At 38.3% G+C, this 25067-nt stretch overlaps 1 protein-coding gene across 1 annotated transcript in view; it reads left to right on the forward strand.

The window, feature by feature from the left end:
• Nucleotides 1-2291: 2291 nt before the first annotated feature.
• LOC128696498 (proto-oncogene vav) overlaps nt 2292-25067 on the forward strand; it is a gene marked incomplete at both ends in the record, with an annotated part of 56451 nt that continues 33675 nt past the window's right edge. The window contains 3 exon segments of the mRNA XM_070081291.1: nt 2292-2408; nt 2751-2809; nt 8335-8409. Of these exon segments, the coding sequence (XP_069937392.1) occupies nt 2292-2408; nt 2751-2809; nt 8335-8409 (251 nt within the window).

Raw genomic sequence — 25067 nt, forward strand, 5'->3', positions numbered from 1 at the left:
GATATCTCAGCCTTATAAGCCTTCTGCTGTCCTTTTATTTTTACAGTTCCTTGATAATGTGAGAAATCACACAAGTGCTTGGAAACTTTTTTTTTTTTATATATAGTGGTTATTTTTCATATTGTGATATCACTTATTTACTGAGATCTGATTGCATATACAGTGGACCCTCGTTTTTCATAATTAACCCTTTGAGGGTCGACAGGCCCTCTCCGAGACTCGTTCTCAGGGTCGGCCAAATTTAAAAAAAAAAAATTTTTTTTCTTATGAAAAGATAGATAATCTTTTCCTGATCACAATGACACCAAAAATATGAAATTTGATGGAAAACTTAGGGAATTATGCTCTCGCGAAGTTAGCGGTCTCGGCGATGTTTACGGATCAGAGATTTTGCCCACTTTGAGCCCCATTTTCAGCCAGTTCCACTGTACTAGTCGACAAAAAACATGAATATTTCGCTAGAACTTCATATTTTCTATTGAATGAGTGCAAGAAACCACCCATTTACCAATTTCAACTATCCAGTTCAGTGGTCAGAATTTAGCAATTTTGCCAATTTCACACAAATTTCAAAAGATGCCAATTTCCGAATAGGGTCCAGAACAAACAAGAAATACATTCCTGGCACTAAAATGACATTTCCTCTGTTCATTAGTCACGTCTCAAGGCCCCTCATACATTCTTTTGCTTTCCACTTTGAATTTTTATTCTCACAAAAAATAGAAGATTTACTGTTATGCAGACTACTGCATTAGTGTAAAAAATGGTATGAATCATATTGGCGCACTTGCAAAAGAATATTAGACTCACCAGTTGATGTGTATTGGACGCTTGGCATGATTTGTTTACTTTTGAACTTTGGTAAAAATCGAACATTTCTGCTACTTTGAGCTCAATTTCAAGGTACTTTTCATTGTAAAACCAGTCAAAATCATCTCAATTTCTATGATATGCCTTCCATTCTATAACATGAGACCACGAAAACTAGAATACAACAATAAATACCATACGAAAATACAGTGCAAAGTCGCTGTTTTATTCCAAAAAAACGGTCAAAGTTTTTTTTTCTCATTATGCACTGTGTGCTGCAGGATTTTTTTTATACCGTGCACACTGACCACATAGACCCATTCTTTCATATGGAGGCCTACCAGCTTTCTCCCACTAGATTTGAGGGCGCTAGAATTTAGGCGTACTAGTACGTCAAAAACTCTGGGTCGTAAGCCGTACTAGTACGTCCGAAACCTTCAAAGGGTTAATCCATCCATCGAGATGGCTTCTTATATTATCAGCTATAATTGACTAGAAACTTGCCTACAATTGAGGTTAGGCTTATTGGGCTGTAATTTGACGGTAATGGCTTGTCCCCTGCTTTAAAAATAGGAATTACATTAGCCATCTTCCACATATCAGGCACTACATCTGTTTGAAGAGATAAATGAAAAATATTAGTTAGAGGTTCACAGAGTTCCATTTTGCATTCCTTAAGAACCCTTGAAAAAAGCTCCAGGACCAGGCAATTTATTTTGCTTCAAACAGTCTATCTGTTTGATAACCATTTCGCTAGTGACTGTGATATTACATAATTTATCTTCAAAGGTTATTGCTTGGGTAGCATTGAAAATTGAGTTATGCAGATATTCTGTTAGTGGGATGGATTGTGAAGGAAATGCCTAGTATGGGCCAAAAGGCCTGCTGCAGTGTATTATTATTAATATGTATGTATTATAATAATAATTATTATTATTATTATTATTATTATTATTATTATTATTATTTATTATTATTATTATTATTACTATTGTTAATTTAGGGAAGTGGAGCACAGATCCAGTTCCCTTGATCAAGAGCCCCTCACCAAGGAGCCTTCCTTGAGGGGGAATTTTGCATCCTGAAATTTCGTTCGTATCCAGAAGCAAAAAATCGATAGTGACTCTTCGTATCCTGAAAAATTCGCATGGTGGGGCATTCATAAGCCGAGGTTCCACTGTACTTGGGTTGCTTTAAGCATGTGGGATACTCTCTTAGTTTGGCAGGAAAAAGTTCCTGGAGTTTTTTCATACAGTAACTCAAAAGTTGTATTACACTGGTTTAGTGAAGCAGTTATATAGTTTCTACCATATTTTGCTCCAAATATTATTTTGATTAACAAGTGCAGTTTCCAAAGAGTATAGTTTTCATATTGTACTCTAAAGGGGGATAGTAAAATAGACTATGGAAGTTATTGCCACTATATCTATTAATCTCTCTTATGTAGTATAACTTGCTGATATTTTATCTCTATTCCACAGTTTTTGTGCATGAAGAACATAGGTATCTTCTTACAAACTTGTGAGAAGAAGTTCAACTTGCATAAAGATGAACTCTTTGAGCCACAGATGCTCTTTGAATTTTCTGATTTTGGAAAGGTAAGTTGTCTTTGGAGGATATATAACATAAGACAAGATGCAAGTATGCAGAACAAGCTTTTATATGAATGTTTTGCTCTAAGCAGAGCTTTATAATGTCATGACTCAATAAGTTCTGCTTAGAGCATTATGATTGTATTAAAACTTGTTCCTGCTTAATTGTCTTTTTCCACACAGGTTATCTTTGCAGAGCTGTACATAGTGTATCACATACAACAGATAGTATTGTATAATTATGTGAATTGATATTTTTGATTATTTATTATCTTTGTGATAAAAGTTTGATGTTTGGTGGTAGTAGGGCCATTCTTCAACTAATATTCTTCATATATGTACTCTCAGGTTCTTGCAACATTATCCAAGCTTAGTAAAACTCCAAAGGCTCAGCATTTACAAGTTGAGTGAGTATTGAATTCATTTCTTATTTTTTTACTTGATGCCATTTTCTTTCAGTGATAGAATTCACATGTAACCCATGATTTGTAGAGGATGTTAAATAATTCATGAGCCAGTAGATCTGGCCATTATCTGGTTAAAGATTGCTCATAATTTTTTTTTTTTTTGCAAGGTATTTGCAACCAAGAGCTGGAAAATGTTATAGCATTGTAACTCTTACAGCTATTGTGAAACTGTTCTGCAACCCTACCCAAATTGTTCATTTCCTATAATAAGCAATCTACATAAAATTATACAGTGGACCCTCGACCAGCGATGGCATCGATTAACGATAAATCTAACTAGCGATACATTTTATCGCAAAAATTTTGCCTCGATTAGCGCTAAAAAACTCTACCAACACTATTCGTTCCGTCTGAGACGCGTCCACTTCTGGCCAGTGTTTACAAGCCAGCCAGCCACCGAGGTCGCTTCCAAGCATACAATCAGAACATTTCATATTATCACAGCCTTTTTATGATTGCACCTGCAAAATAAGTCACCATGGGCCCCAAGAAAGCTTCTAGTGCCAACCCTACAGCAAAAAGGGTGAGAATTACTATGGATATGAAGAAAGAGATCATTGCTAAGTATGAAAGTGGAGTGAATGTCTGCGAGCTGGCCAGGCTGTACACAAAACCCCAATCAACCATCGCTACTATTGTGGCCAAGAAAACGGCAATCAAGGAAGCTGTTCTTGCCAAAGGTGCAACTATGTTTTCGAAACTGAGATCGCAAGTGATAGAAGATGTTGAGAGACTGTTATTGGTATGGATAAACGAAAAACAGATAGCAGGAGATAGCATCTCTCAAGCGATCATATGTGAAAAGGCTAGGAAGTTGCATGACGATTTAATTAGAAAAATGCCAGCAACTAGTGGTGATGTGAGTGAATTTAAGGCCAGCAAAGGTTGGTTTGAGAGATTTAAGAATCGTAGTGGCATACATAGTGTGAGGCTGGTGAGGCTGCCAGTTTGGACCAAAAAGCAGCTGAAAAATATGTGCAGGAATTCAAGGAGTACATAGACAGTGAAGGACTGAAACCTGAACAAGTGTTTAATGGTGACACTGACAATGTTGTGAAACACTTTAGGAATGTCATAAAGGAACGGGAGGTACAGGCCTCTATGGGCAGATATGTTGTGCGACAGAGGTCCAGTGACTCTCAAGCTGGTCCTAGTGGCATTAAAAGAAGAAGGGAAGTAACCCCGAAAAAGGACTTGTCACCTCAAGTCCTAATGGAAGGGGATTCCCCTTCTAAACACTAAGACCATCAACACACTCCCCTCTTCCCATCCCATCAATCATCACCAGATCTTCAATAAAGGTAAGTGTCATGTAACTGTGCATGTCTTCTTCAGTTTGTGTGTATTAAAATTAATATTTCATGTGTTAAAAATTTTTTTTTTTCAATACTTTTGGGTGTCTTGCACGGATTAATTTGATTTCCATTATTTCTTATGGGGAAAATTAACTTGACTAACGATTATTCTGACTAACGATGAGCTCTCAGGAACGGATTAATAGCGTTAGTCGAGGGTCCACTGTAATTGAAATCAAATATTTTATTTTTTGTGAGCCATACAAAGATTACAGTAGACATAAAATTTTATACAAAATTTGTAGTCACAGACTGGACCATGGGGGATGTTGATCCCCGAAATCCTGTCCAGGTAATACAGCGAAGATTTCTTCAATTTCTTCAATTTTGGACAAAAAATTAGTCAGATATTCTAATTATCAGAAAAAATGGACAAGAATCTGTAATTTTGCATTTTATCCTTAGTGATAGTGTCCAGCCAAGTCTGCTAACTCCATTTGTCTGGTACAGGCAAATATTTAATGATGAAGAAATTGCTGAGCAGTCTCTTGACATAGAACAGGGTAGTGGTGGTGGTGATGTCAATAACAAAGAGATTTGGGACATCAGCAAAGTTGTCAGTTGTACGAGACACAATTAATGCTCTCATCAAGTACACTGACTTGCCTGGTGGCAAAAGCTTTCTCTTCCCACACTAAGGGTCAGGGTTCAATTCCCAGCAAAGGTAGAAACATTGGGCTTGTTTCCTTACACCGGTTGTCAATGTTCACTCATCAGTAAAATTGGTAATTGGGTGTTAGTTGACTGGTGTGGATCTCATCCTGGGACAAAACTGACCTAGTTTGCCTGAAATTTTCTGCATAATTAGCAGTTTTCTGTATATTAGTGTCATTAATGTAAGCTAGGCCTGTATACCATGTACATGTACTTGTAGAAATAAAGATATTAATATTATTATAAAGTGAAGCGAAGGATCATTATCTGCACTTACAAATTCTTAGAGAATGTTTCATAAGTAACCAGCATCTGTGTGGTGGTATATAGTTGAAGATGGATACATTCTTTTAACCTGTTTATCTTTCAACATCTCAGCCATCTACATTATTTTCACTAGTACATGTAGAACTTTACTGCTCCTCTGACTCAGAATAAAAGTGGTTCTGAGTCACCACTATCTATCGCAGCAATTTACACCTCATCTCTCCACAACAAAAAGGTAAGTAAAATTACTGTGAATTGCGTAGAGTTCTAAAAAATTACTGTACTGTGGTACTAATGGTTACAGTACCCGTATTTTATGCGTCTGATTGTCTTCTGCATCAGTGGACCAAGTCCACTACCTCAGAAGACAACTGGATGATCATGAAATATTAATTTCATAATTTGGGAGTTGTGGACAATCAGTATTAACCTCCCTATTAGTCCATTAATGAGAGGTTGCACTGTAACTTCAAGCTTGTTGTTTTCATGTTTTTATTTTTTTTTTTTTTTACTGAAAATTTAAGACATGTAGTAAGGTTATGAGGATAACAAAAAGATTGTGTGATGAAAGATTGGATATCAGATTGGAGGGAGAGAGTATGGAGGAGGTGAATGTATTTATATATTTGGGAGTGGATGTGTCAGCAGATGAGTATATGAAGGATGAGTTGGTTCATAGAATTGATGAGGGGAAAAGGGTGAGTGGTGCACTTAGGAGTCTGTGGAGGCAAAGAACCTTGTCCGTGGAAGCAAAGAGGGGAATGTATGGGAGTATAGTTGTACCAACACTCGTGTATGGATGTGAAGCATGGGTGATAACTGTTGCGACGAGGAGGAGGCTGGAGGCGGTGGAGATGTCATGTCTGAGGGCAGTGTGTGGTATGAATATAATGCAGAGAATTCGTAGTTTGGAAATTAGGAGAAAGTGTGGGATTACCAAAATTATTATCCAGAGGGCTGAGGAGGGGTTGCTGAGGTGGTTCGGACATGTAGAGAGAATTGGAACAAAACAGAATGACTTAGAGTATAAATCTGTAATGGAGGGAAGGCGGGGTAGGGGTCGGCCTAGGAAGGGTTGGTTTTGTGTGCGAGGGGTTTGGACTTCCAGCAAGCGTGCGTGAGCATATTTGATAGGAGTGAATGGAGACAAATGGTTTTTAATACTTGACATGCTGTTGGAGTGTGAGCAAAGTAACATTTATGAAGGGATTCAGGGGAAACCGGCAAGCCAGACTTCAGTCCTGGAGATAGGAAGTACAGTGTCTGCACTCTGAAGGAGGGGTGTTAATGTTGCAGCTTTATAACTAGTGTAAAGCACCCATCTGGCAAGACAGTGATGGAGTGAATGATGATGAAACTTTTTCTTTTTTGGGCCACCCTGCCTTGGTGGGAATTGGCCGGTGTGTTAATAATAAAAAATAATAGTAGAATCCTATGTATCGCACATCCAAGGATTGATTTTTCAATGCAGTCTCTCCTCACTTAGCAACTTACTTGTTTACCGATGCCTCGGACTTACGACAGGCTCTCTGACCAGTATGCATTCATAATCATGTATATTAGAGCTGATTTCCTCTATTCTGTTATTTCAGTATACAGTACACTACTGTATAAACATGTAAAAATATACCAGAAATGCTATAAATGGCACAAAGATGACATTAAAACAATATCAAAGATGGTTGACATAAACTCACTACCATCATAGTATGCTCCTCGCTTAACAACAAATTTGTTTAACGATGTGGTCTTAGGAACAGAACTCCGTCGTTAGGTGAGGAGAGGTTGTACTCCTATTTTTCCCATATATTCCTAGGTTTGTATAACACAATTTTTTGTAAAACTCCTGATTTTTCAGGAATATAACCACTTGTTATTTGAGACTACTATTTATATACAGTGAACCCCCTCTAATCAATGGCCTAATAGTGGAGATGGGGTGTATGATATTGCCACTTGTCCAAAACCTCCAAATCGTGAAATTAATATTTCATGATCGTCTGATTGTCTTCTGAACTAGCAGACTTGATTTACTGGTTCAGAAGACAGCTAGACACTAAGAATGAAGGTACTGTAATCTGTTGTACTTCAGTACAGTTCTGTACTATATTTTTATTTATAGTACTGTATGTAATTTACAGTAATTTTGCTTGCCTTTTTGTGATGATGAGGTGTACACTGCTGTGATTGATGGTGGTGACTGAGAATAAGTTTGTCTGAGTCAGAGGAACTGTGAAGTTCTACTAATGAAAATATAGAAAACTAAGAAGAACAAAATTTCTGCTTAACACTGAAAACCTCACATTTCCATTGTCTTCCTCCTCATCAACACTGTCATCACTGTACCATTACAAGTCAGTCATGACTTGATCATGGCTCAGGAAAGACCTAAACATCCCAAGTTTCCTCTTCAGATTGTGGGTTAGTTGTCAAGTATTCCAGCCATGGTATTGTGACTTATTCCTTTGAATTCCTAGTGTAGTCATGGCAGACATTTAAAGATGGCTGCTGTTATTAGCATTTTTCTTATAAAGAATTTTAAGCAATTCTTTATGACAGTTGTGAGTGTCCTACTCCACTTAATTTACTTTTGTTCTTAGTAGAAACTGAGGACCTTGATAGTCATCCAGACAATAAAAAAAAGTTCTCCCAAGTACTAACTGTACATCTCATTTTTTTTTTACATTTTTATTACATAAAAAACTATCTTATTAAAAAGAATTAATTGCCCAAGATGTACTTTTTTTTTTTTTTTAAACAACCACAATTGGAGCTTTATTGATAGTCTAGCATGTCAGGTTCATGCATTTTTTTTTTTTTCAGATATGGCAGTTTGGAGGGATATGTTGTGTATCTTTATACATATATGCTTCTAAACTGTTGTATTCTGAGCACCTCTGCAAAAACAGTGATAATGTGTGAGTGTGGTGAAAGTGTTGAATGATGATGAAAGTATTTTCTTTTTGGGGATTTTCTTTCTTTTTTGGGTCACCCTGCCTCGGTGGGAGACGGCCGACTTGTTGAAAAAAAAAAAAAAACTTTGCCTTTGAGGCAACAAATTGCTGCATATCAATTACAGTAAAGATTTTAAGATTAAAAAATTACATGCATTCATTTATTAGAATTCTTAGAATATTTCCTTTTATACTCTACAAATATAAATGCCATAATTACTATAATTATTTTCAGAGGGTTTCCTCAGGAGAGAGGGCAAGACAACTATGATAATAAGATATATGAAACTCTTTCCACGGATATGGTCAAGTGAGTATTCAGTGATTTCCATTCACTTTTTTCAGGGTGAGCCATATTAATGGTATAGTAATTCTTCATATTGACATACTAGGAACTAATTCTATGCTAGACTTCTCGACTATTAACTAGTCTTCTCTAAGTAGTGATGTGATATGTTGCATATATTTTGTAGCAACCATGGTATGGTCCTCTGGTGAAGTTTTGTCAACTAAGATTCTAGGTGCAGAATTTAGTTTACTATCTTTTTATAGCACTGTGGAATACACTATAATATTTTTGATACAAATGAATTTGAATATTTAAACTATTCTTAAATAATCACTCAATACCTGAGAGAGATAAACTTAAAATATCCCTTCCTATATGTCTTAATATTTTTTCATTCTTCCCCTTTCCCCATTACCCTCTTCTCCTGAAAAATAAAAACACTAACCTTCATTCAGTGGTGCCAAGTATGTAGAAAAATGGACACGCACACACATATATACATTAAATCGTGTAAGACACTTTTATTGAAAATGATTTAATCCTTGAATCTTATAACATAAAATACTGTATTTGAAGTGAATGTAATTGTCCATTTCCCTTGAGTAGTCAACTGCCATTTGTCTTAGTTCCAGAGATACAGTTTGAGATTTTTAGCCTTGGTTAATGAAGTTGGCACTGCATCCATCTCCACTTTCTTAAAATTATAGTCCTATCTAGGACTAAATTCATTACCAGATAGCTGTATCAGCCTGTGCTTTGGTGTTGCTTGCATTAAATCTTGTGTAGAAAAAGTGTACTTAAATGAATATGTATAATTTTTTGAGTATTCTTTTAATGAATTGGATTCTCAGTACAAATATTGATTAGAATTGAAAATTCTTGCAGTATGGAAAATGTTTCTCGGTATTTTTTTAAGGAGTCCTCTTGCTGTAGTATACTTGGTAAATACACTGTACTTCACATAGATCATTCACACTCACTCTTGGACTCTCACATTCACCCATGCACATGCACATGCACATGCACACCTGCACATGTGCTTCCACACATTTTTGCACACTCAATAAAAGCTTAGATTGAAATTTGCGAAGTCACTTTGGGTCAAGCACCTTCCTGAAGAAGACCTTTGCAGGAGAAGCATTTATTGGGGCAAAGTGTCAGTCCATTAGAGCTCTTGTTAACTCAAATCTTAACAGGTTGAAACATTATCCCAGTAAATCCTTGTTTGTCAGTGTGTGTTTTCTTCACTATTGTTGGTATAATGCCATTTACTTCCAGTGTATTGAGGACCATTGTTGAGCATAGCTCTAATTATTTAACTGGAAGTTTAACAAGTAATTGCACTACACACAGTAGAGGCTAGCACCTACTCACAAGCATCAACAGTTTACTGAGTAAGAAGGGCACCACACCATGCCAGAGGCAAATATTTCTTGCATGTCTATGCTGATCTTATTTATTTATATGCCTTATTTACTTCCTTGCCTAACTTTCTAGGGAGGACATAACACATGACAACTTTCTCTCTATCAATACATGGTGTATATATACTGACACACTTTATGATAACCACATTTATCCTTGTTCTCATCAACTTAAACTAAATCACCACAGTAAGCCATGCGTGTTGTAAGAGGCGACTAAACTGCTGGGGGCAAGGGGCTAGTAACCCCTTCTCTTGTATAAATTACTAAATTTAAAAAGAGAGACTTTCGTCTTTCTTTTTGGGCCACCCTGCCTTGGTGGGATACGGCTTGTTTGTTGAAAAAAAAATATATATATATACAGTACTATATATATATTTAGTGATAACTGTACCTTACTGTTTTTTTTATACATCTTGACTTGGAGATTTATTTGTCTTCCTACTGTTGCACGTGAGCAGTATTTAAATAGTGTATTATTTTTTGTATAAAGAGTGTAAAAAACTATGGTTTATAAAAATTTCAACAGTTTTTTTTTTTTATTTCCTTTAAACTCGTCTTTTATCTTCTGCCTTTCAGTGAATGGATTTAAGCTTAGGAAAATCTTCTGCATGATGGTAGGATTGCTGGTTTCTTTTTCTTTTCCTTTTTCTGTCTCATAAACACGCTAAGATAACAGGGATATCTTGCTACTCCTACTTACACTTTGGTCACACTTCATAGACACGCACATGCATATATATATATACATACATCTAGGTTTTTCTCCTTTTTCTAAATAGCTCTTGTTCTTTTTTATTTCTTCTATTGTCCATGGGGAAGTGGAAAAGAATCTTTCCTCCGTAAGCCATGCGTGTCGTATGAGGCGACTAAAATGCCGGGAGCAATGGGCTAGTAACCCCTTCTCCTGTATACAATTACTAAAAAAGAGAAGAAGAAAAACTTTATAAAACTGGGTTGCTTAAATGTGCGTGGATGTAGTGCGGATGACAAGAAACAGATGATTGCTGATGTTATGAATGAAAAGAAGTTGGATGTCCTGGCCCTAAGCGAAACAAAGCTGAAGGGGGTAGGAGAGTTTCAGTGGGGGGAAATAAATGGGATTAAATCTGGAGTATCTGAGAGAGTTAGAGCAAAGGAAGGGGTAGCAGTAATGTTAAATGATCAGTTATGGAAGGAGAAAAGAGAATATGAATGTGTAAATTCAAGAATTATGTGGATTAAAGTAAAGGTTGGATGCGAGAAGTGGGTCATAATAAGCGTGTATGCACCTGGAGAAGAGAGGAATGCAGAGGAGAGAGAGAGATTTTGGGAGATGTTAAGTGAATGTATAGGAGCCTTTGAACCAAGTGAGAGAGTAATTGTGGTAGGGGACTTGAATGCTAAAGTAGGAGAAACTTTTAGAGAGGGTGTGGTAGGTAAGTTTGGGGTGCCAGGTGTAAATGATAATGGGAGCCCTTTGATTGAACTTTGTATAGAAAGGGGTTTAGTTATAGGTAATACATATTTTAAGAAAAAGAGGATAAATAAGTATACACGATATGATGTAGGGCGAAATGACAGTAGTTTGTTGGATTATGTATTGGTAGATAAAAGACTGTTGAGTAGACTTCAGGATGTACATGTTTATAGAGGGGCCACAGATATATCAGATCACTTTCTAGTTGTAGCTACACTGAGAGTAAAAGGTAGATGGGATACAAGGAGAATAGAAGCATCAGGGAAGAGAGAGGTAAAGGTTTATAAACTAAAAGAGGAGGCAGTTAGGGTAAGATATAAACAGCTATTAGAGGATAGATGGGCTAATGAGAGCATAGGCAATGGGGTCGAAGAGGTATGGGGTAGGTTTAAAAATGTAGTGTTAGAGTGTTCAGCAGAAGTTTGTGGTTACAGGAAAGTGGGTGCAGGAGGGAAGAGGAGCGATTGGTGGAATGATGATGTAAAGAGAGTAGTAAGGGAGAAAAAGTTAGCATATGAGAAGTTTTTACAAAGTAGAAGTGATGCAAGGAGGGAAGAGTATATGGAGAAAAAGAGAGAAGTTAAGAGAGTGGTGAAGCAATGTAAAAAGAGAGCAAATGAGAGAGTGGGTGAGATGTTATCAACAAATTTTGTTGAAAATAAGAAAAAGTTTTGGAGTGAGATTAACAAGTTAAGAAAGCCTAGAGAACAAATGGATTTGTCTGTTAAAAATAGGAGAGGAGAGTTATTAAATGGAGAGTTAGAGGTATTGGGAAGATGGAAGGAATATTTTGAGAAATTGTTAAATGTTGATGAAGATAGGGAAGCTGTGATTTCGTGTATAGGGCAAGGAGGAATAACATCTTGTAGGAGTGAGGAAGAGCCAGTTGTGAGTGTGGGGGAAGTTCGTGAGGCAGTAGGTAAAATGAAAGGGGGTAAGGCAGCCGGGATTGATGGGATAAAGATAGAAATGTTAAAAGCAGGTGGGGATGTAGTTTTGGAGTGGTTGGTGCAATTATTTAATAAATGTATGGAAGAGGGTAAGGTACCTAGGGATTGGCAGAGAGCATGCATAGTTCCTTTGTATAAAGGCAAAGGGGATAAAAGAGAGTGCAAAAATTATAGGGGGATAAGTCAGGGAAGAGAGAGGTGAAGGTTTATAAACTAAAAGAGGAGGCAGTTAGGGTAAGATATAAACAGCTATTGGAGGATAGATGGGCTAATGAGAGCATAGGCAATGGGGTCGAAGAGGTATGGGGTAGGTTTAAAAATGTAGTGTTAGAGTGTTCAGCAGAAGTTTGTGGTTACAGGAAAGTGGGTGCAGGAGGGAAGAGGAGCGATTGGTGGAATGATGATGTAAAGAGAGTAGTAAGGGAGAAAAAGTTAGCATATGAGAAGTTTTTACAAAGTAGAAGTGATGCAAGGAGGGAAGAGTATATGGAGAAAAAGAGAGAGGTTAAGAGAGTGGTGAAGCAATGTAAAAAGAGAGCAAATGAGAGAGTGGGTGAGATGTTATCAACAAATTTTGTTGAAAATAAGAAAAAGTTTTGGAGTGAGATTAACAAGTTAAGAAAGCCTAGAGAACAAATGGATTTGTCAGTTAAAAATAGGAGAGGAGAGTTATTAAATGGAGAGTTAGAGGTATTGGGAAGATGGAAGGAATATTTTGAGGAATTGTTAAATGTTGATGAAGATAGGGAAGCTGTGATTTCGTGTATAGGGCAAGGAGGAATAACATCTTGTAGGAGTGAGGAAGAGCCAGTTGTGAGTGTGAGGGAAGTTCGTGAGGCAGTAGGTAAAATGAAAGGGGGTAAGGCAGCCGGGATTGATGGGATAAAGATAGAAATGTTAAAAGCAGGTGGGGATATAGTTTTGGAGTGGTTGGTGCAATTGTTTAATAAATGTATGGAAGAGGGTAAGGTACCTAGGGATTGGCAGAGAGCATGCATAGTTCCTTTGTATAAAGGCAAAGGGGAAAAAAGAGAGTGCAAAAATTATAGGGGGATAAGTCTGTTGAGTGTACCTGGTAAAGTGTATGGTAGAGTTATAATTGAAAGAATTAAGAGTAAGACGGAGAATAGGATAGCAGATGAACAAGGAGGCTTTAGGAAAGGTAGGGGGTGTGTGGACCAGGTGTTTACAGTGAAACATATAAGTGAACAGTATTTAGATAAGGCTAAAGAGGTCTTTGTGGCATTTATGGATTTGGAAAAGGCGTATGACAGGGTGGATAGGGGGGCAATGTGGCAGATGTTGCAAGTGTATGGTGTAGGAGGTAGGTTACTGAAAGCAGTGAAGAGTTTTTACGAGGATAGTGAGGCTCAAGTTAGAGTATGTAGGAAAGAGGGAAATTTTTTCCCAGTAAAAGTAGGCCTTAGACAAGGATGTGTGATGTCACCGTGGTTGTTTAATATATTTATAGATGGGGTTGTAAGAGAAGTAAATGCGAGGGTCTTGGCAAGAGGCGTGGAGTTAAAAGATAAAGAATCACACACAAAGTGGGAGTTGTCACAGCTGCTCTTTGCTGATGACACTGTGCTCTTGGGAGATTCTGAAGAGAAGTTGCAGAGATTGGTGGATGAATTTGGTAGGGTGTGCAAAAGAAGAAAATTAAAGGTGAATACAGGAAAGAGTAAGGTTATGAGGATAACAAAAAGATTAGGTGATGAAAGATTGAATATCAGATTGGAGGGAGAGAGTATGGAGGAGGTGAATGTATTCAGATATTTGGGAGTGGACGTGTCAGCGGATGGGTCTATGAAAGATGAGGTGAATCATAGAATTGATGAGGGAAAAAGAGTGAGTGGTGCACTTAGGAGTCTGTGGAGACAAAGAACTTTGTCCTTGGAGGCAAAGAGGGGAATGTATGAGAGTATAGTTTTACCAACGCTCTTATATGGGTGTGAAGCGTGGGTGATGAATGTTGCAGCGAGGAGAAGGCTGGAGGCAGTGGAGATGTCATGTCTGAGGGCAATGTGTGGTGTGAATATAATGCAGAGAATTCGTAGTTTGGAAGTTAGGAGGAGGTGCGGGATTACCAAAACTGTTGTCCAGAGGGCTGAGGAAGGGTTGTTGAGGTGGTTCGGACATGTAGAGAGAATGGAGCGAAACAGAATGACTTCAAGAGTGTATCAGTCTGTAGTGGAAGGAAGGCGGGGTAGGGGTCGGCCTAGGAAGGGTTGGAGGGAGGGGGTAAAGGAGGTTTTGTGTGCGAGGGGCTTGGACTTCCAGCAGGCATGCGTGAGCGTGTTTGATAGGAGTGAATGGAGACAAATGGTTTTTAATACTTGACGTGCTGTTGGAGTGTGAGCAAAGTAACATTTATGAAGGGATTCAGGGAAACCGGCAGGCCGGACTTGAGTCCTGGAGATGGGAAGTACAGTGCCTGCACTCTGAAGGAGGGGTGTTAATGTTGCAGTTTAAAAACTGTAGTGTAAAGCACCCTTCTGGCAAGACAGTGATGGAGTGAATGATGGTGAAAGTTTTTCTTTTTCGGGCCACCCTGCCTTGGTGGGAATCGGCCGGTGTGATAATAAAAAAAAAAAAAAAAAATTTCAGTGAATGGATTTAAAAGCAGAATTGCAAATTTTTACTATGTTACTTTTCATCGTCATAATTTTAGAATATGTAAATATACTTCATACATTACACAGTACATCACCTGAGAGTTTTTTTTTTTTTTTTTTTGTGGATATTTAGAAGTCTTATTTTTTGGATGGATGCTGTAGTTTATTAGTAATTTGTCTTGTGTTTATTCTGTGGTTGTGCTACTTCCAATTAACTGCTTGGCTCTGTGGGGTCATTGGTTTCAAATGTTGTAAGTTGTCCTGATTCAAATCCTTATTAACCAGCCACAATGTGGAGACCCCCAGCCTACCTACCATGGCTACAAATGGGAATGACAGGCTACACTTTGTGTCCGAGCATACACCCTTGGGTCTTCTACCACGAAGACGACCTACCTCTGAAGAGGCTGTTTATGAATCCCTCTGTTATGTGACTCTCAAATCTAAGGAGGTACTAGATTATTATGATAGGCCTTGTACTTTATATTGTATGTGATTGCTTAGTGTCCTGTACCTTTGTAAGTAGTGTATTTTGGGGACTGCATGAATTGTCAGTTGCAGAGTATCTTTTGGTTGTACTACTGTATAGTGTTGAAGATGGATTGATTGTATAGCTTGTTGTATTCAACACTTGTCTTTTGAATATTGTGGAATATGAATTTATTAACATTCACAATTTACTTATTTCTGTAACTGTACTGTTTCTGTTCTTGCTTGTATCTTCTTGGTTCTTGCTTATTCTTGTTTCAATAATTTGAGTATAAAGTTCTATATACATGTGTGATGGTATTGTTTTAATGAAGTAGGATTGCTTTACAAGATGAAAGTGTATAAAGCTTAATTGCTCATGTATAGGAATGTATATACGTAAGGGAATATATATTTATCATAAGTAGTGGTATTGCACAGAAAGACTAGTTCAGTATTTAATTACTGCTAAATATTTCAGTCTCATTCCTTTCCTGATGCTTTAGTTTTATGGTAATACAGTCATTCATAATTTGAGTGTGGGGTAGGAAGTATGTTTATTTTTTTTTTTCAATTATAATCAAGCTGTAAGATGTATAAGTAATTAATAAGTATGGGAGTATTGAAGCCAAAACATACTCTTTACTGTATGTAGCATTGATAAAAGAAGAATTACCATAAAATATTATCCAAGTAATAACTGTTTAACATTCTTTAAAAGAAATTGAAGGTAATAATATAAGGTAGCTGTGAAGCCTGTATAGTGACTATACACCTGTCAGGTAACTATCGAGTCTATATGGTAACTATACCTCTAGTAACTACACACCTATAAGTTAACTATCAAGCTTGTAAGGTATCTTCACATCTGTAATGTAACTATCAAGCTTGTAAAGTGTGCTGTGCAGAATTTAGATCGATTATCTATAAAGATCATTTTTCATGTTATTTTCTTTATACACACAGTTCTTCCCTCAGCTATTTATAAGGAAATTTTCACTTCTCCATCACCTGTTAGCTTTTCTTTAGATACTTTCTGTAGAGATAGGCTGTAGTTCTTCCTACCTACCAGCAAAAAATATATGCCCAGAATGCAGCTTCTTGTAACCAACAGTAATTTAGCACTTGAATTTTGAAAATACCACTTCCTCAGTTTACCTGGGTTATTTTGCTAGTTTAACCCTTTAACTGTCGCGGCCGTATATATACGTCTTTCGAGGTACCGTGTTTGACGTATATATACTCATTAATTCTAGCGGCTTCAAATCAAGCAGGAGAAAGCTGGTAGGCCCACATGTGAGAGAATGGGTCTGTGTGGTCAGTGTGCACCATATAAAAAAAATCCTGGAGCACGCAGTGCATAATGAGAAAAAAAAACTCCGACCGTTTTTTTTAATTAAAATGCAGACTTTGTGGTCTATTTTCGTATAGTATTTATAGTTGTATTCTCGTTTTCTTGGTCTCATTTGATAGAATGGAAAACATATTATAGAAATAGAGGTGATTTTGATTGATTTTACTATAAAAAGAACCTAGAAATGGAGCTCAAAGTAGGGGAAATGTTTGATTTTTCCCAATGTTCAAAAGTAAACAAATGAAGCCATTGTCCAATAAATGTCCAACTAGCCATTCTAATATGCAGTCATGAATGGGTTGATGTTATTTATACAATTATTACAGTATTGCAGTAGTCTGCATAATAGTAAGTCTTCTATTTTTTGTTTGAATAAAAATTCAAAATAGAAAGCAAGAGTAATATCAGAGGGGCCTGGAGACATGACTGATGAGCAAAGAAAATGTTATTTTAGAGCCAGGAATGTTTGCATTGTTCATTCTGGACCTTATTTTGAAATTGTCATATTTTTTAGTTTTCGTGAAATTGGCCAAATTGCAAATTTCTGACCACATTATTAGGTAGTTGATATTGGTAAATGGGCAGTTTCTTGTACTCAATCGATAGAAAAAATGGAGTTCTAAAGAAATAGCTATGAGTTTGGTCGACTGGAACAATGGAATTAGCCGAAAATAGGGGTCAAAGTGGGCGAAATCGCTAACTTCGCGAGAGCATAATTCCGTCAGTTTTCCATCAAATTTCGTTTTTTTGGTGTCATTACAATCGGGAAAAGATTCTCTATCATTTCATAAGAAAAAATAATTTTTTTTTTTAAATTTTGCGACACCAGGAGACACCTCAGGATTGGGGGTTGCGACAGTCAAAGGGTTAATGTAATGCTTCTCAGAGTGGTCAGTGGGCTACTAATGGTCCACAAATCCCCAAGTACAATAGACCCCTGGATTACGACATTAATCCGTTCCAGAGAGCGTGTCTCATACCGAATCTGTCGTAATCCGAATTAATTTTCCCCATAAGAAATAATGGAAATCCAGTTAATCCGCTCCATACACCTTGCAGTATTAAACAAAATAATTTTTTTACATGAAATATACATTTCCTTACACAGAAAACAATGAGACATGCAGAATAAATAAATAAATAAATAAATAATAAAATGACACCTTTATTGAAGATGTATTGATGAGTGATGAGACGGAAGGAGGGGAGAGGATGGAGGAATTTACAATTGTTTGGAAGGGGAATCCCCTTCCATAAAGACTTCAGGTAGCAAGTCCTTTTCAGGGGTTACTTCCTTTCTTTGTTTTTTAATGGCACTAGGATCAACTTGAGTCACTGGACCCCTGTCGCACCAAAAATCTGTCCAGAGAGCTCTGTTTCTGGCGTCTCTTTAAGATTTCCCTAAATGGGATACAACATTGTCATTGTAGATGTTGCCAGCATTTCCTGCAACAGCTGTGTCAGGGTGATGTTCATCCATAAAGGTTTCAACTTCAGTCCACTTTGCACAAATGTCCTTAATCTTTGAAGAAGGCAGCTTCCTCCATCTCTCTTCCTCCTCCTCTGAATTAAATTCCTGAGCTGTGGTCTGTTCGTGTTGCACCTCAAGCTCTTGCAACTCTGTAGTGGTTAGCTCTTCATCATCATCCTCTACCAACTCATCCACATCCTCACCACCTAACCTCCAACCCCATGGACTTCCCCAATGCCACAGTAGAGTCCACAACTGGCACAGGCTTGTCAGGATCAGCCCCAAACCCTTCAAAATCCCCCTCTTGTACACATCCTGGCCACAATTTTCTCCAAGCAGAGTTCAGAGTCCTGCAGGTCACTCCTCCCAAGCCTTACCTAATAAGGTTTATGCAACTGATGATACTGAAGTGATCTTTCCAGAACTCTCTTAGGGTCACTTCAGTGTCTGAGGTCACTTCAAAGCACTTTTGAAACACTGCTTTGGTGTACAGTTTTTTGAAATTTGAAATGACCTGCTGGTCCATGGGCTGGAGGAGAGGAGTGGTGTTAGGAGGCAAAAACTTGACTTTGATGAAACTAAACTCCAGCACGATTCGCTCTTCCAAGTCTGGAGGATGAGCAGGAGGCACTTGAGTTCCAATTTATTTTCCAGGAGGTATTTTTTCACACTGGGGCCAAACACGTCATGGAACCAATCTAGGAAAATGTCCCCAGTGACCCATGCCTTACTGTTTGCTCTCCACATCACACACTATGGGAGTTTGAGTGATAACACGGGTAAAGGCTTCATTTTGCAATCCCTACTTTCATTACTACAAAACATGAGAGTTAACCTGTCTTTCATAGGCTTGTGTCCTGGGAGTGCCTTTTCCTCCTGAGTAATGTAGGTCCTGTTTGGCATTTTCTTCCAAAACAGGCCTGTTTCATCACAAATGAACACTTGCTGGGCTTTTAATTGTTCAGCCTCTCTGTACCCCTTGAATTCCTGCACATACATTTCAGCTGCTATATTTTGTCAGAACTGGAAGCCTCGCCATGCCTTATCACACTGTGTATGCCACTACGATTCTTAAATCTCACAAACCAGCCTTTGCTGGCCTTAAATTCATCAATATCAGCACTAGTTCTAGGCATTTTCTTAATAAAATCATTATGCAACTGCCTTGCCTTTTCACATATAATTGGCTGCAAAACACTATCTCCTGGTAATTGTCTCTCGTTGATCCACACCAACAAGCCTCTCCACATCTTCGAGTATTTGCGATCTCTGTTTTGTAAGCATATTTGCACCTTTTGCAACAACAGCTTCCTTGATTGCTTTTTTCTTGGCCAAGATAGTAGCGATGGTTGTATGGGGTTTGTTATACAACCTGGCCAGCATGGAGACACACTCCACTTTCGTATTTTGCGATGATCTCTTTCTTGAATTCAATAGTATTTCTCACCCTCTTTACCACAGGGCTGGCACTAGAAGTTTTCTTTGGGCCCATGGTGGCTTATTTAGCAGTTACAAGCACTAAAAACAATGGAATAATACAAATTGTATTGCAAGTACACATGAAATCGTCCTCACTGGCTTTAAACAGTGGCACACTGGCTGTAAGATAAGATAAAATTTCGTTCGGATTTTTAATCCCGGAGGGTTAGCCACCCAGGATAACCCAAGAAAGTCAGTGCGTCATCGAGGAGACTCTAACTTATTTCCATTGGGGTCCTTAATCTTGTCCCCCAGGATGCGACCCACACCAGTCGACTAACACCCAGGTACCTATTTGCTGCTAGGTGAACAGGACAACAGGTGTAAGGAAACATGCCGAAATGTTTCCACCCCACCGGGAATCGAACCCGGGCCCTCCGTGTGTGAAGCGGGAGCTTTAGCCGGGCCGCTCAGGCTGTGTGGACACTTTCTGGACGAATGACTTTAACCGAGTTTTTTGTCATTAACCAAGCCAATATTTTGACGCAAGAACTTTACTTAATCCGAATTTTATGTAATCCAATGACATCGTAATCCGGGGGTCCACTGTAATGGTACACAGTGTCACTGGTCCCCTGCAGATGCAGTGAACGAGAAGCAGGCTCGACTTTTTCATTAGTAAAAGTTAGGTATTTTAAAAAATGCTCATTAAATAAGTAGTATTAACATTTGCTTTTGTAAATTTTTTAACTGAATTCAATTGTTTTAGTATTTTTGATACATCTCCATGGGAAAGTGGAGAAGAATCCTTCCTCCATAAGCCATGCGTGTCATAAGAGGCGACTAAAATGCTTGGAGCAAGGGGCTAGTGATCCCTGCTTTATATATTACTAAATGTAAAAAGAAAAACTCTACATTTTTTTTTCAGGTCACCCTGCCTCGGTGGGTGACAGCTGACTTTTTAAAAAAGGATATATGATTTCCTCTTTCTTCTCACTTTAATCATAGAACAGGTGGGGCTGGGACCCATAGTAGGCAAGTCCTAAAACACTTCTGTTATAGGTGAGTGAGTTTGAGCCCCATTTGTTCTGTGATTTGTTTGCAGTCATGTTATTACAATTTCCTGAGCCAATTTGGCAACCGTACACTGGTCCCTGGCACACTGAAAAACAAATTGCTGGTCTGCCACATCAGAAAGTTTGAGAAGCATTTGTTTCAAGAATAGTAACAGTGATTTTGTTGAATTTAGAGCAGCTGGGGCTGCTGATAAACAGCTCTAACCTGACTATCAGTTTGGCTGGTCTAGAGGGTATACACAAATGGGTGTGTGATGAACACCTAATAAATTGTAACATACTTGGCACTCTTCACAGCTATCATATCTATTTTTTTACCCCCTTGTGGTTTCCTCGTGTATTTTAGCTCTAAGAATCACTCTGTAGCTTGCCTATTTTTTGTACTTCATCTGGTTTGTCTATGTTTTGTAAGGCAAACACTACACTACTGCTACATTTTCCAATATTGGTCTTGACATGCTGTGAAGAGCTTGATCTTCACAGCATGTCAAGCAGATGGTCTGGCACCTCTTTTACTCTGTACTAAATTATGAGGACAACCAAAGATAGTGGCAATGAATGGTATAAAATACCAACACAATGGAAATATAAACACATTTGCAGTTTAATGTGATCCTTTATTGACAACGTTTTGCCCACACAGTGGGCTTTTTCAAGTCACAAACAGATCTACCTGGGGTGGAAGGTACGCGAGTATTTATAGTCAGGTTCAGAATGTTGAGGTCAGGTGGAGAATGCTGCATCTGATGATCTACCGAGTGGGGTTATAGACTCTATAAGATTCTAGACTCTATAAGCCCACTCGGTAGATGATCAGATACAGCATTCTCCACCTGACCTCAACATTCTGAACCTGACTATAAATACTCGCGTACCTTCCACCCCAGGTAGATCTGTTTGTGACTTGAAAAAGCCCACTGTGTGGGCGAAACATTGTCAATAAAGGATCACATTAAACTGCATATGTGTTTATATTTCCAACCAAAGATAGTGTTATGTATGTACAGTGTACACACTCACTGAAGTTGTTTACTCTGTAGTTGCTGGTGGTGATCATTTGATTTCGCATGTTTCTTAGCATATTTTGCTAAAATTTATATCTAGCCATGGCTAGGGTTCATTTTTTTGTTTCCAGCACACTGGCCATCTCCCACCAAGGCAGGATGACCCAAAAAGAAAAACACCCTCATCATCATTCACACATAATCACTTGTCTTTGCAGAGGCACACAAATATGACAGTTCAGATGGTACTCAAAACAGCAAATATCCGAAACCCCTCCTTTAACCCCTTCAGGGTCCATTGCCAAAATCTGAAGTGGTGCCCAGTGTCCAAGAATTTAAAAAAAAAAAAAATTAGTTATTTTTTCTTATGAAATGCTTGAGAATCTTTTTGTGAAGGTAATAAAACAAAAAGTACGAAATTTGATGGAAAATTGACGAAATTATGCTCTTGAGAATTTTGATGTGTCAGCAGTATTTATGAATCAGCGATTTTGCCGACTTTGACTCCCATTTTAGGCCAATTACATTATTCCAGTCGACCAAATTCTTAGCTATTTCACTAGTATTAATTCTATTCTATCGATTGAGCACAAGTAATCGCCAAGTCAACTGTTTCAGCTACAAAATAAAGTGATCGGAAGTTGGTAATTTGGCCAATTTAACACAAAGTTCAAAATATTCCAATTTCAAAATAGGGTCCAGAATAAATAATGTAGGTATTCCTGGCACTAAACTAACATTTCCTCTGTTCATTAGTTACGTTTTGAGGCTTTACAAATAGATTCCATTTTCATTTTTTATTCACATAATGAATTTTTATTCACACCAAAAAATAGAAGATTTATTGTTATGCAATATTGTAATAATTGTATAAATATCATCACCACATTTGTGAATGTATATTAGACCCACCAGCTGGCGTGTATTACACATGTGAGGTCGTTTGTTTACTCTTGAACATCAGCAAAAATTTAACATTTCCGCTACTTTGAGCTCAATTTCAAGCCATTTCCAGTGCTAAAACCAATCAAAATCATCTCTATTTCTGTAATATGTCTTCCATTCTATCAAATGAGGCCAAGAAATCGCAAATACAACTATAAAAAAACATATGAAAAAACACTGCAGAGTCGCTGTTTTAATCGAAAATCATGGTCTCGTTTTTTTTTCTCATTATACACACAGTGTGCTGCAGGATTTGTTTTATGTGGTGCACACATACCACATAGATGTATTCTCTCATATCTAGGCCCAAATGTACCACTCACAGTTTATCAGAGTGAGCTGAGCTCATGATGTAGATCTATGGTTTGGACCCTGAACGTAAAGCCGTAGATCAACGGGACGGACCCTGAAAGGGTTAAAGTGCAGACACTATCTAACGGGTCACTATCTCTGGGCCGGTACACATGTTCACCATGATTACAGGTGACAGTGAAGGTTGCTTCATCACGCCAAAGTACTTCAGGCTACTGTTGAGAATTCTGATGAAGATATTTCTTTGCATAATCCAGCATGTTTCTTCTGTGGCTTGGAGAGGATTGGTTTCTTAACCAGGCGGTGACTACTGTAGCCCAGTTCTGACACCTCTGAGAGAAGATGTGGGTTCTTTTCTTTCAATTCTCTAGCAGTTATCTTAGGTGTACTCTATAACTGCTTCTTTAACACATTTAAGGTATGAACAGATGTCTTCTTCGTGGGGCCGGGCCGAAGTTTGGCAGACGGTATCTCGACACCGCCACCAGCCTTGAAACGCTGCACCCAGTTCCTCACTGAACACTCACGCACACCAACATTCTCCACTATTTCTTTCGTCTGGTGGTCAGCTTTGTGAAGCCCTATGAGTTGAGCTATAGTTTCAGGTGTTAAAGACTTACCCATAATCAAACATGTATAGCCCCAAAGCCAAAGGGAACACAGGACAAAAAATGGGGTGGATGAGAGAAAAGTGCAGCACTTCCTCTCACCACGGCAGCCACGTGAGCACTGAGGAGTCACTGTGGAGTGTGGCAGCAGGCTGTAATGTCATGCTAATGGCTGCTATCCGGCATAATGCACTGACAAAAAAAGACCCGCCTGTATGGTAGGCCTTTGATTTTCATCACGGCATTATGCAGGGGCACTCGCCTGGCATAATGCCGTGACGAGCACTGTAAGCCATTGCTGAGAAACACTCTTGAGCAGGGGAAACCTTTGTTTTAAAATGTTTTTACAAAAGTGGATCTTTATTGAGTACTGTACCATCATGGAAACCCAGTGAAAAACAAAAAAAAAATCTTGCTTGGTTTCTCTTCCTTTTCCTCACTCTTTGCCCTCATTTTTTCCAAACTAACATTCTGTGGAGATATCCTTTGAATAATAGCTGTTACTGTGCTTTTGGGGGATTCTAAAGAAAAGTTGTGAAGGTTAGTGAACAAGTTTGGGAGGATGTGTAAAGGTAGAAAGTTGAAAGTAAACATAGAAAAGAGTAAGGTGATGAGGGTATCAAATAATTTAGATAGAGAAATTGGATATCACATTGGAGGGAGGGAGTATGGAAGAAGTGAATGTTTTACTTGTCAGCGGATGGATTTACGAAGGATGAGGTTAACCATAGAATTGATGAAGGAAAAAAGGTGAGTAGTGCATTGTGGGATCTTGAGACAAAGAACATTATCTATGGAAGCAAAGAAGGGAATGTATTTGAGTATAGTGGTACCAACGCTCTTATATGGCTGTGAAGCATGGATTGTAAATGCTGCAGCGAGGAGGTGGCTGGAGGCAGTGGAGATGTCCTGTCTATGGGCAATGTGTGGTGTAAATATTATGCAGAGAATTCGTTGTGTGGAAATAAGGAAGAAGTGTGGAGTTACTAAAATTGTTAGTCAGAGGGCTGAAGAGGTGCTGTTAAGGTGGTTTGGTCATTTAGGGAGAATGGAACAAAATAGAATGACTTGGAGAGCGTATAAATCTGTTGGGGAAGGAAGGCGGGGTAGGGGTCATCCCCGAAAAGGTTGGAGGGAGGGGGTAAAGGAGGTTTTGTAGGTGAGGGGCTTGGACTTCAGCAAGCGTGCATGAGCGTGTTAGGAGTGAATGGAGAGGAATGGTTTTCTGGACCTGACGAGCTGTTGGAGTATGAGCAGGGTAATATTTAGTGAAAGGATTCAGGGTAACCAGTTAGCCAGGCTTGAGTCCTTGAAATGGGAAGTACGATGCTTGCACTTTAAAGGAGGGGTTGAGGATATTGGCAGTTTGGAGGGACATCTAACCTGTTGTATCTGAGCATCTCTACAAAGACAGTGATTATGTATGATTGATGGTGAAAGTGTTGAATGATGAAAGTTTTTTTTTGGAGGGGAGGGGGTTCTTTCTTTTTTGGGTCACCCTGCGTCAGTGGGAAACACGACATGTTAAAAAAAAAATTCATTTTGTCCTGGTCATACATATTGTTTTGGTAAGC

This window comes from Cherax quadricarinatus, unplaced genomic scaffold (genome assembly GCF_038502225.1).
Source record: "Cherax quadricarinatus isolate ZL_2023a unplaced genomic scaffold, ASM3850222v1 Contig2228, whole genome shotgun sequence".
In the NCBI taxonomy this organism is placed as follows: Eukaryota; Metazoa; Arthropoda; class Malacostraca; order Decapoda; family Parastacidae; genus Cherax; species Cherax quadricarinatus.